This window comes from Sarcophilus harrisii, chromosome X, assembly GCF_902635505.1.
Source record: "Sarcophilus harrisii chromosome X, mSarHar1.11, whole genome shotgun sequence".
NCBI lineage: Eukaryota > Metazoa > Chordata > Mammalia > Dasyuromorphia > Dasyuridae > Sarcophilus > Sarcophilus harrisii.
The window spans coordinates 21,869,540-21,881,480 of NC_045432.1; the positions used below are offsets into that span (position 1 = coordinate 21,869,540).

Consider the following 11,941-nt stretch of genomic DNA (forward strand, 5'->3'; position numbering starts at 1 on the left):
ACAGCCAAAGTTGTTGACATGTTGAGTGGGATGGGTTGGTGTTTGGGGGAGAAATATACCCAATGGGGATTTGGGGCTTGAGGTTGGGAGGGGTTTAGGAACTGGGATGGGGGATTGTTGGAGGATCATGCAGGTAGTAATATTTAATTGAGATTTGGGGTCTTAGATGTGACACAGAATTGAACTGATGAGTCCACAAAGTACAAGAATAAAAGAAATCCTCAATCCAATGATGATAAGAGCATAAGTGTCAGAAGCCAACAAGAGTGCCTGTCCTGTGAAATGGTCACTGAGCAGAAGATCTGTAAGGGTTAAAGGGGAAGAATAATGTGCACTGAAGGCAGGAAAGGTACAGAGCATCAGCAACAAAGAGACCTCACACCCTAGGACAAAGAAGACGTCCTATACTGTGGCCTTCTAGGAATATTGCCAGCTTTCCTAGTAAAGGTCACAGGCCCCCATTCCCGGGTATGGTTTGGAAGGGGAGGCAAATTTAAAGCACTTGGGTGCAGTGGGTTGTAGGGGAGCTACAAAAAGGGACTTCCTATCTTCTCCAGTTACTTGTCCGGGGAAGTCTCTGCTGGGTATCACTTCAGGCTACGGTTACTAAGTGAGGAGGTAGAAGTGGGTAAACTAAGGCTGGGGTTACCAGATCATGCAGGTCTCAGGGATGGAGGATTTGGGGCGGTAAAGTAAGGGGGAAAGGAAAGGGCCTTAAAGAACAAAAGCGTAAAAAGAGGCACAAAAAAGAGGGTTCAAATACCCGATGTCACTGCAAGGGCTGAGTTCCAGAGTCCAGTTAAACAGTCTGCAGTAGAAAGATTCACAAGGGCTGAAGGGGGAAAACATGTGAGAATCAGCAATAAACAGAGACTCTGACTTCTGATTCAAGCATATGTCTCTGTCTCAATTTTCTCATCTTTGAATGGGGCGGGGATTGGGCTCAGTGACCTTGAGCATCATTTTTAGCTTTCTCATTCTATGACACAGTTAGGCATAGAAGTCAGAATAAGTTGAAAGCGCATAGCTGGTGATAGGAAGAAAGAAAAGATTCCAGCCTGTCTGTTAAAGAGCTAGCCTGTGGGAAGGGGAGGAAACATTAGGGTCAGTCATAGGAAGTATCACTCCAGGACTGAGGGTAGGGGTGCGGGGGGAGAGAATGGGGTCAGGGAAACAAAAGTTGGAGCCGAAGGGGAGGGGAAACCGAGAGTGAGGAGAAGAAGGGGCAAGGGCAGAGACAGACAGACGAGGGTAGACTTGGGGGGAGCATTCGTGTAGAATGCAGACAGTCAGACAGGGGAGCAGGCGCACTCCGAAAAGCGCACATGCGGACAAAAATCGGAGGGTAACACAAGATGGGAAGGTGTCAGTCCAGTCAAGCTCTTCAACATCGGGTCTGGTGATCAAAGAGCACAAGAAGGCAGGTGAGTCACAGCTGAGACCAAGACTCAGGAACCAGAAGATCAGCAGAAGCTACACAAGGCAAAGTCGGCAGGGGGCACTCGTAAGGCCCCAGTGGGGAGGTTATCTCCTACCTGACTCCACATCCCCCTGCGTCAGAAAAAGGGGCAGGGAAAGCAGCTGGCTAGAGTAGAAAACATGAAGGTCTGAGAGAATGGTGATTCTTGCTTATAGAAGGTGGGAGGCGAGGAGGAAGGAAGCTGTAGCGAGAGGCATCTGTGGGCTACATCTGACCTTTCTCTCCTTTCTCTCTTTTCTCATTTACTGGTAGCTATCGGACTGGTAAAGAGAGTCCTGGAGGATATCAGGTCTAGAGACACCTCCAGGGGATCTCTCGTGGACCACAATCCAGGAGGGGCGCCTGCCAGTATGGTCCCCTCTCTGAGAGTGAGGCTGGACAGCCCGGAAATTGCTAGATCCCTGGCTTGAGAAACCCCGGCTCTCCACCACAGGAGGCCCCTGGGCGTGTCCCCTGGCAGCCACAGGGAGGATGTCTAGCTCCAAAAGCTCATCACCATCTCCCTGCCCTACACTTGGGTCGAGCTGGAGGCCTCCCGCACCAGGGGCTAGAGGATGGACCCTGACCGCTCCGGCCAGGCCCCCAGGGAAATCCTCAGGGCTGGGGGGCACAATCAGGATGGTGGGGGGCTCTGGCCTAACAGCGGGGCGTGTACCTTCGGCGACATCGGGGCCTTGGACACTAAAAGCCTGGGGTTCTCGGAATTCTCCACCCCGCAAGGCGCGAGCTGACCGGAGCGCCGGTTGATCAGGGCAAACCATTGGCATGCAAAGCATGCAGCACTCTTGGTCTTGGCGTCTGCACTGGCAATAACTGCCGCAAAGAAACTGAGGGGAAACCGAGAAATGACAGACACCACAGCGGGGGCAGGGGGGAGCAGTGGAGTCTTCCTGCGGTTGGGGGCTGACGGGACGGCATCTTCCAGCTCGAGAGACCGCGTCTCGGCAGCAGTGGTAAGCGACTGCACCCTGAGCGGGATCGGGCATGCTCTGGCAGACGGCGGTGGAGGCGCCGGGAAGTACGCACTGGTAATCGCAGGCCTGATAGTCTTCGTCACGAGGCAGTCGCAGTCTAGAACTGCGGGGAGGAGAGGCATCCCGAGAGTCCACCTGGGAAATAACCAATGGATTCTGGTCACCTGACAGTCAGTTGGGAAGACTTCCTTCTCCCCTCTCCAGAGCCAACAATGCCCCAGAGACATGGCCTACCTTCAGAGAGAGCAGGTTCCTCCATCTTGGGAACTTCAATCTCCTCATCTAGAAGATGCTGATAGCTGCACCGCCTACCTCAGTGCACCCCATCCCACAAGCACCTATGGTGTGCCAGACACCAGACTAGTCATCAGGGGACCTAGACGGCTCGCTCGGCCCGGCCGTTTATTAGCTCCGGGAAAGTGAGCAAGACATCCCTGCTAACTTAGGGCCCTCCCTGTGCAGATTTCGTCCCTTTCCCTCAATCCTCCCTTCCTCACCCAATGGGCCTACGACAGTGCTCCTCGCCCTTCCTGCTCTTTCCCATGAACCATCAGAAGCCTTTGGACCATCCTGCACTTCCCAGCAAGCAGCAATGCCCAAGCAAAAGCAGTCTTCCTTGTTGCTGGCCCTGGCTCATTCATCATGCCGGCAATGTGAGTATATACATGTGTGGGGCAGGGGAGCACTCACTCATCATGCCATTTGCTCAATAATTTGGTCAGTTTAGACAGCGGATGATGAGCAATGTGGTCATTAGCATAATAAGGCCCTGCTAGCTTCTGCTCGGCCACAGAATAAACAAGAGAGGGGCCTGGCTTTCTCCAAGGTATTCTTCTTCTCTCCCCATCCCAGTCGTGTTGTACCCCTCCCCAGGAAGGATCTGCTCTCCTCCCCTTCTCCAGCTCCCTGTGCTGGCCCCGGGTCATCAGTGAAGAAGAAATAGGAGGGATATGTGCAAAAGGAGAAGGAGGGCAATGTCTGTCTTGACATGACCAGGACTCGTGCCTAGAGGTGAGACACCATCTTTTCTAGTAGTCCAAAGGCAAATGGAGGAAGGATAAAGGCAGAGGAATTGGAAATTACTCTTCCACTGAGACAGATTAGTACCATCTATGCCCCCCCACACACAGATCTTCAGAATACATTTATAATGGCAGCAGTCAATAGCCCCCCAACATCCCCCATTCTCAGAAAGCCTTCAGTTCAAAAATGTCATCTGGGCCTCTTAGGGAATCTCCAGTTGGAGGCAAAAAACCAAAAAAAAAAGAAGCCACTGGGTCTTAGCTATGAGATACTGAGCTGCCGGAGACTCCTGGCCCTGTTCTTCATTTTTCCCCCCCATTCTACCCACTCTGTCCTCTGGGAGTGTGACCTTTGCTTTGGCAGCCCAGGACGGTAAAACGAGGGTAGCTAACTCAGTGGGCTGTAACGTCCCTTCTAATTGCACCATCCTTGAGTAAAGTAGTACAGGCCTATTGTGGGTAGGTGTTGGCTTAATTGTCTTGAAATCACAGTCCATGCTAATGACCTCAAGGTTCTTCACAGTGATCTTGGGTTCCAAGTATATGAGAGCATTTGAAGTCTTAAGAAAGAATGGAAAGAGAAGGAAGGAGAGTCAGGAGGTTCCAGAGCTGCTGGAGGCTCCTTTACTTACTCGAGGCTGATCGGACACAAGTTCTGGCAGATGAATCGGGGAAAAGAAACAGCTTTCGCCAAAGTCCAGATCGCTGCAAGTCTCATCAGATGTGTGGTCGTCATAGTCCCCATAGTCAAAGGGAGGAGAGTAGGCTGAAAGGGAAATGCTCCCGTGAGACTCCTGTCCCACTCCCCAAACTACTGGCCCACCTCGACAGGCCCAAATTCAACGATGGCGTTGGCCAAGCTTTGAAGGCATCCCACCGGACCTCCCGACCTGCCCAATCCCAGCACCAATCCTTCCCAAAAGCTGCTCTCTGTACACAGATACCCACACTCCAAGATAAGGTCGGGCTTACCCGGGGGAGGTCCAAGAGGACGAAGGTCAATGTCGGTGCTGCGGTTCTCAGGGAAAAGTGGACGAGAGGGGATGTGAAACACGAAATCCTGACTACCATCATCATCTTGTTCTCTGGTACCTAACAGGCAAGGCAAGTAGAGTCGGTGAGCACGTGGGTGTGAACGGGCTAGTTGGGTTTGTGGGTCAAGGGGCAGGAACACAAGGGATCTGGGAGAAAGCTCACACCTCAGATGCCTTTCCTGAAATCTCTTAATGCATTGGGGATCCATTCCCACCATTCCTGCCCCCTTCCTGGTGATAGGGATGATGGAACAGAAATGCCTCTTCCATTTGTAAAAATGAGCAGTGAACAGAAATAAATGGACTAGAAAAGACTTGAGAAGGTTGGGACTCAAGGTTTGAGCCTTCTAGTCTGATTGCCCCTTATAGATTGTTTGGTCTTAGACCGGTCACTTAGCTTTTCTCTTTAGCCTCAGTTTCCCTGATCTACCCAAAATATAGATATATGGACTAAATGACCTCTGAGGTTGCCAGATGTTCTTGGTTCCACGATTCTGGGGCCTCCCTAATGAGTTATGGTGAGAGGAGGGAAAAAAGGGGGAAGAGAAGGCTGACCACCCATCCTGGGACTGACTCACTCACCCCGAGGAAAGGCGTAGCGGGCAGGGACCACAGAAGGTCCGCGAGACCGATCAGGAGGATGCGCCACTCTGCGGCGAGGCTGGTGAGCCGGGGTCGGGTGCATATCTAGCACCACCCCAGTTGGTCGCCGACGACGACGTGGGATGAGACAGCGGCAAAGGCGCAGGCAAGTGTGGTCACTGTCCTCACTGGGGCTGTTGGGGCGCCCTGCTCGGGAGTCTCCTTTGCTGCAGACTGCTCCCATGGTGAGCTACAGTTGCTGTTATTGGATAAGAACTTTGAGTGCTTCCAAAGGACAGGGCCAAGCAGGCTGGGAATCCCCGGGGGGTAGGCCTGGGGAAATCTTGGGCCCATTGCTGGGCCTTTGTGGTTCACTGGGGCCCAAGGGACAGACTGCAGCCCAACCTGGGCCAACCTGGTGCCAGGGAGAGGGGCCACTGTGTGTCCAGGGAGCTGCAGTCCTGATGAAGGACTCTGAGACATTTCCGGGTTGAGGACCAATCAAAGAGGGGGCAAGGGCACTGCTGGGCTTGGGGATCCAAAGGGATAAAGAGCTGGGGGAAGAGGAAGAAGCAGAGGGAGGGAGGGGCAGCAGGGGAGGGAGAGGGAGCAAGGGGAGGGAGGGGGAGCAGAGGAGGGAGGGGCAGGAGGAGAGGGAGGGAGAGCAAGGAAGAGAGAGGAAGATCAGGGGAGGGAGGGGAGGAGGGAAAAGAGAGGGAGAGCAGAGATGGGAGGGGGAGCCAGGGAGAGAGAGGAGGAACAGAGGTGGGAGGGGGAGCAGGGGTGGGAGGGGGAGCAAGAGAGAGAGGAGGAGCAGGGATGGGAGGGGGAGCAAGAGAGAGAGGAGGAGCAGGGATGGGAGGGGGAGCAGAGGGAGGGGGAGCAAGGGAGAGAGAGGAGGAGCAGGGATGGAGGGGGAGCAGGATTGGGAGGGGGAATAAGGGAGAAAGAGGAGAAGCAAGGAGGGAGCAGAGGAGAGAGGGAGAGGAAGGGAAGGCAGGGAGAGGAGGGCTAAGAAAAAGGGAAGGAGGGAAGGGATGAGAAGTGAAGGGAGCAGGGGGGGAGGGGGAGCAGCAGTGGGAGGGGGAGCAAGAGAGAGAGGAGGAGCAGGGATGGGAGGGAGAGCAGGATTGGGAGGGGGAACAAGGGAGAAAGAGGAGGAGCAAGGGGGGAGGGAGCAGAGGAGAGAGGGAGAGGAAGGGAAGGCAGGGAGAGGAGGGCTAAGAAAAAGGGAAGGAGGGAAGGGATGAGAAGTGAGGGGAGCAGGATGGGAAGGGGAGCAGGAGTGGAGGGGGAGCAAGAGAGAGGAGAGGATCAGGGGAGGAGGGAGCAGAGGAGAGAGGGAGAGGAAGGGAAGGCAGGGAGAGAAGGGCTAAGAAAAAGGGAAGGAGGGAAGGGATGAGAAGTGAGGGGAGCAGGGATGGGAAGGGGAGCAGGAGTGGGAGGGGGAGCAAGAGAGAGAGGAGGAGCAGGGATGGGAGGGGGAGTAGGAGTGGGAGGGGGAACAAGGGAGAAAGAGAAGGAGCAAGGGGGGAGGGAGCAGAGGAGAGAGGGAGAGGAAGGCCTAAGAAAAAGGGAAGGAGGGAAGGGATGAGAAGTGAGGGGAGCAGGGATGGGAGGGGGAGCAGGAGTGGGAGGGGGAGCAAGAGAGAGAGAGGAGAATCAGGGGAGGAGGGAGCAGAGGAGAGAGGAGAGGAAGGGAAGGCAGGGAGAGAAGGGCTAAGAAAAGGGAAGGAGGGAAGGGATGAGAAGTGAGGGGAGCAGGGATGGGAAGGGGAGCAGGAGGGAGGGGGAGCAAGAGAGAGAGGAGGAGCAGGGATGGGAGGGGGGAGAGGGGGGGGAACAAGGGAGAAAGAGAAGGAGCAAGGGGGGAGGGAGCAGAGGAGAGAGGAGAAGGCCAAGAAAAAGGAAGGAGGGAAGGGATGAGAAGTGAGGGGAGCAGGGATGGGAGGGGAGCAGGAGTGGGAGGGGGAGCAAGAGAGAGAGGAGAATCAGGGGAGGAGGGAGCAGAGGAGAGAGGGAGAGGAAGGGAAGGCAGGGAGAGGAGGGCCTAAGAAAAAGGGAAGGAGGGAAGGGATGAGAAGTGAGGGGAGCAGGGATGGAGGGGAGCAGGAGTGGGAGGGGGAGCAAGGGAGAGAGAGGAGGAGCAGGGGGGGAGGGAGCAGAGGAGAGAGGGAGAGGAAGGGAAGGCAGGGAGAGGAGGGCCTAAGAAAAAGGGAAGGAGGGAAGGGATGAGAAGTGAGGGGAGCAGGGATGGGAGGGGGAGCAGGAGTGGGAGGGGGAGCAAGGGAGAGAGAGGAGGAGCAGGGGGGGAGGGAGCAGAGGAGAGAGGGAGAGGAAGGGAAGGCAGGGAGAGGAGGGCCTAAGAAAAAGGGAAGGAGGGAAGGGATGAGAAGTGAGGGGAGCAGGGATGGGAGGGGAGCAGGAGGGAGGGAGCAAGAGAGAGAGGAGAATCAGAGGAGGGGAGCAGAGGAGAGAGGAGAGGAAGGAAGGAGAGAGGGCCTAAGAAAAAGGGAAGGAGGGAAGGGATGAGAAGTGAGGGAGCAGGGATGGAGGGGGAGCAGGAGTGGAGGGGGAGCAAGGAGAGAGAGGAGGAGCAGGGGGGGAGGGAGCAGAGGAGAGAGGAGGGAAGGGAAGGCAGGGAGAGGAGGGCCTAAGAAAAGGGAAGGAGGGAAGGGATGAGAAGTGAGGGGAGCAGGGATGGGAGGGGGAGCAGGAGTGGGAGGGGGAGCAAGAGAGAGAGAGGAGAATCAGGGGAGGAGGGAGCAGAGGAGAGAGGGAGAGGAAGGGAAGGCAGGGAGAGGAGGGCCTAAGAAAAAGGGAAGGAGGGAAGGGATGAGAAGTGAGGGGAGCAGGGATGGGAGGGGGAGCAGGAGTGGGAGGGGGAGCAAGGGAGAGAGAGGAGGAGCAGGGATGTGAGGGGGAGCAGGAGTGGGAGGGGAGCAAGGGAGAGAGAGGAGGAGCAGGGATGGGAGGGAGCAGAAGAGAGAGGGTGAGGGAGGAAAGGCAGGGAGAGAAGGGCTAAGAAAAAGGGAAGGAGGGAGGGGATGAGAAGTGAAGGGAGTAGGGATGGGAGAGGAAGGGTGGGTGCAACAGTAGGGGAGGAGGGTAGAAGAAGAGTTGGGAAATGGGTGGGAGAGGGAAGAGCTGGGGGGAGTTAGGGGAAAGCCGGCTCTCAGTCTCTCTTTCCCTTCTCACATGGGCAGGGCTGGGCCCCCTGCCCCCCCCCCCCCGGGGCTAGGGTCTGTCTCCCATTGGGCGCTGGGCCCTGTCAGCCGCCTCAATTCTTAGGGGCTCCATACAAACCAAATCACCCCCCAAAACAACAACAACAGCAGCAGCAACAATAAAGAATGAGCAGATTTGGTCAATCTTGTTTTCCTTAAAAACTGCCCACAAACCTGGGGTCTGAATTCATGTGCCCCTTGCTGCCTCAACTAGTCAAAAAGGAATATTCCTCAGTGCAGGAAAAAAACCAAACCAAACCAAACCAAAAACCAAAAACCCAAACACCTGCAGGTCCAGGTCCAGACGGCTGCCCCCCCCCCCCCCCCACCAACCGCCTCCCCTCAGCTCCTGACAACACTCTTCCAAGTCACTTCTGCATCTCCCAGAATCCCCCGCACCCCACCCATTCCCCTCCCCAGAGCCTGCCTTCTCCCCCCAAAATTACGGCAATCTCTTCTTTCGGGACCCCACTGGCTGTCCTTTCCCTTTCTGCATCCAGGAGCCCTTCTTCCCTCAGGCAGCTCTCCCAATACCCAGAGCCTGGCAACCCAGTTCGAAGGGCTTAAATGCTGGGTAGGGAAAGGCGAGAGGGGGCGCTGGAACTAAAAAGACGAGATTAAGAACCAGATACAACCGGCTAGAACTGACTCACCCAGGGGCCCTAGCTTAGAGTACCTGAGTTAAAGAAGGCATCCTCACAAAAATCCGCCCCCCCCCGCAACTATCCTGCCCAAGCTCTTCTTGAATACCTAAAGGGACGAGGAACTCACTCCATCCCCATCAGGCTTTCTGCCTGTCTCAGATGTCTCCAAATGTCAGCTCTGACACTCCCTCTTCCTGTGCTTTTCTGCTCCCTGAGCCTCAGCCCCCCCCCTCTAAAAAAGCGGGGGAGGGCAGGCTAATTGATCTCCAGGCCCCCTGTACATTGGGATTTGTTTGCTGCCCCCCGCCCCCCGCGGCTCTCCGTGCCGCTGCCCCCTCCCGTCCCTTGCTCTCCCACCTGTTTCCCAAGCTGCCTCATTCTGTGATGAGGAGCGCATTTCAGACTGGATTGAACAGGAATTGACCAGACAGAGAAACGTACTTGTTTTTTGCTTTGGGATTTCACCATAAGAAATCCTCGGTCATCTTCTCGGTTTATGCCCCCGATTTACCATATTTGCTTGTCCTAGACTGAATCCTGAGCTCTGTTCGAAACAGATACAGCATATTTTACGGGGGGGGGCGCGGGGGGGGGAAGCGGGGGGGCGCCTTCGATTGGGGCAGGGAGAAGAGACTGAGGAAAGCAAGGACCCAAAGGGACTCCTAGACGTCTATTGAGGTGCTCTGATGGGAGGGGGGCAAGAAGGAAAATAGCCAGTCTATAAACTAGCTGAAATTTACAGGAGTTATAGTCCCCCCCACCCCCACCCCCAGCCCATCCCCCACTGGCTGGCCGGTCCCTAAGAATGAAAAGGACCCCAGATTTTTAAAAAGCACCACAGGGGCTAATTAGCTAAAAAAAAAAAAAAAAAAGTGGATGCCCCTGTGACTCTTTATTGTGCCTTATCTAGGCTCAGGAGCTGGGGGCCCCCGCTTGGTTTAAGGGTTCTGGGAGGGAGGGGCAAAGGGGGGAATGAGGCTCTAAGATTAACATCCCTGAAAGCCTCAGTTTGGAGTGAGAATATAAGGGACAAAGGGGAAAAAGGGGGAGTGGGAAAAGAAATAAGGATTTCTAGAGACATTTACTAAGCTCTCTTTACAAATATTATCTCACTTGATTCTCCTAACTGCCTTTTGAGGTAGGGGCTGTTAGGTTTTGTTTTCCATTTTACATAGGGGGAAACCGAGGCAGAGGGACTCAGGTGCTTAGAGTTCTTGGAAAGCTTTTTTTTTTTTTTGCTATAGAAAGCCTTGTCAAAAATTCCTAGCTGCAAAGAGTAATTTTATACGTTGCCACCATCTCCTTCCTAGGCAACAGCATCATTAGAATAGTCCAACAACACTTAAGACCCACTGAAATGCCCACTGCATGTCCAGCCTTGCAGTGGATTATTCCGTTTGCTCCTGGTGCCCGCACCTTTGATCCAGTTGCAAGTCAGGCCCCCTCCCAAGGCGCGCCCCCTCCCACTCCCCCTCACCCCCTCTGCCCACAAGCCCCACCCTCTTGCAGCAGCCATTTGCCTCCTCCCCCAGGATTAAAGCACAATTAGCCAACTCTAGGTGAAAGAAAGCCATCAATTCAGATTCAGAGGCCTAAAACTGAAACCTTGGCTCTGCCCCCCCATCTCTGAATAAGAGATTAGTTGTCCCCCTGATTCTCAGTTTCCTCATCTGTAAAATGAGAGATCCCAGCCAGTTCTACAAAATTGTCAATCATTTCCCCTGTCTCCTCTGGCCCTGCCTCAGCCATTAAAAAGGAGAAGCATTTTTAGGGGCCGGCCTCCATTACCCCATCATTAAAAGGGGTAGGAATGGCCATTAGGAGGTTCCCATCTCTCTCAGTCCTCAGCCAGGTTATTGTGACCCTTGAGCTGAGAAATAGCTGGGCAAGAACAGCCCCTCCCCTGAATACAGTGGCTGTGCCCGAAGCAGAGCTTTAGGGAGAGAGCCCCAAGAATGGAGGATTGGGGGTTTTTGACCTATTCTCTTATCAAAAAATCTCACAGAATAAAACCCCCCAGACAAGACACCTCCCCATTTTGTCCCTGACTCACAGATGCTGATTTCCTTTGCTTGTTGCTTTTCTGCCTCAGTTTTTCTGTCTCTTGCTCATATATCCTCCCTCCCCAAATAATTCTGGGGTTTTTAGAGCTGGCTGATGAGGTCTCTACTTATTGTCCAAAGACCCTCACTGGGTGCTCTGATACTCCATTTGGAGTCAGAAATTGTGCAAAAAACCTGCTTTTCCCTTACCCCATTTACAATTCATTTTTCCCTTTAGAGAATAAGGAGATTGAATTAAAAATCCTTAAAGTGCTTTCCAAATCTGAATCTGGCTTCTTTCTGGCTAGGTGGTTCAATAGGTAGGGCTTTGGGTTCAAGAAATCAGAAAACCTGCAAACCTGGGACCAACACAGCCTCTCTGGACCTTAGGTATGAAATGACCAATTGTCAGCTTGTCAAGAGGTTATTCCACCATGATAAAAGTCCAAAGACTAAAACATCACTAAAACCCTGGTGGGAAGGACTCTGGGTTCAAGGAATCAAAAGACCTGCAAACCTGGGACCGACACAGCCTATCTGGTAGCCACGGACCCGACAACAACCTTATGTATTAAATGACCAATTGCCAGCTTGTCAAGAGGTTATTCCACCATGATAAAATCCAAAGGCCAAAGCATCACTCAAACCCTGGTACAGTGGGAAGGACTCTGGGTTCAAGGAATCAGAAAACCTGCAAACCAGGGACCGACACAGCCTCTCTGGACCTTAGGTATTAAATGACCAACTGTCAGCTTGTCAAGGGGTTATGTCACCATGATAAAATCCAAAGGCCAAAGCATCAGTAAAACCCTGGTACCTTATTCAAGCCTTCTCCTTTTTCTTCCTTCCTCCCTCCTCGCCCTCCCTTTCTTCCTCCCTCCATTCTCCTCCCTCCCCCCTCCCTTTTTCCTTCTTCCCTCCTCCCCCCTTCTCTGC

General features: G+C 54.0%; 1 protein-coding gene across 1 annotated transcript; it reads right to left on the reverse strand.

Annotated features, from left to right (window-relative positions):
• Positions 1 to 714: 714 nt before the first annotated feature.
• On the reverse strand, positions 715 to 5,336 carry LOC111721672. The gene is made up of 6 exons (XM_023507277.1): positions 5,093 to 5,336; positions 4,449 to 4,561; positions 4,109 to 4,242; positions 2,136 to 2,589; positions 1,334 to 1,473; positions 715 to 832 (listed from the first exon to the last, which is right to left on the reverse strand). The coding sequence occupies exons 1-6, from the start codon at positions 5,334 to 5,336 to the stop codon at positions 715 to 717; spliced, it is 1,203 nt and encodes a 400-aa protein (XP_023363045.1).
• Positions 5,337 to 11,941: the final 6,605 nt, after the last annotated feature.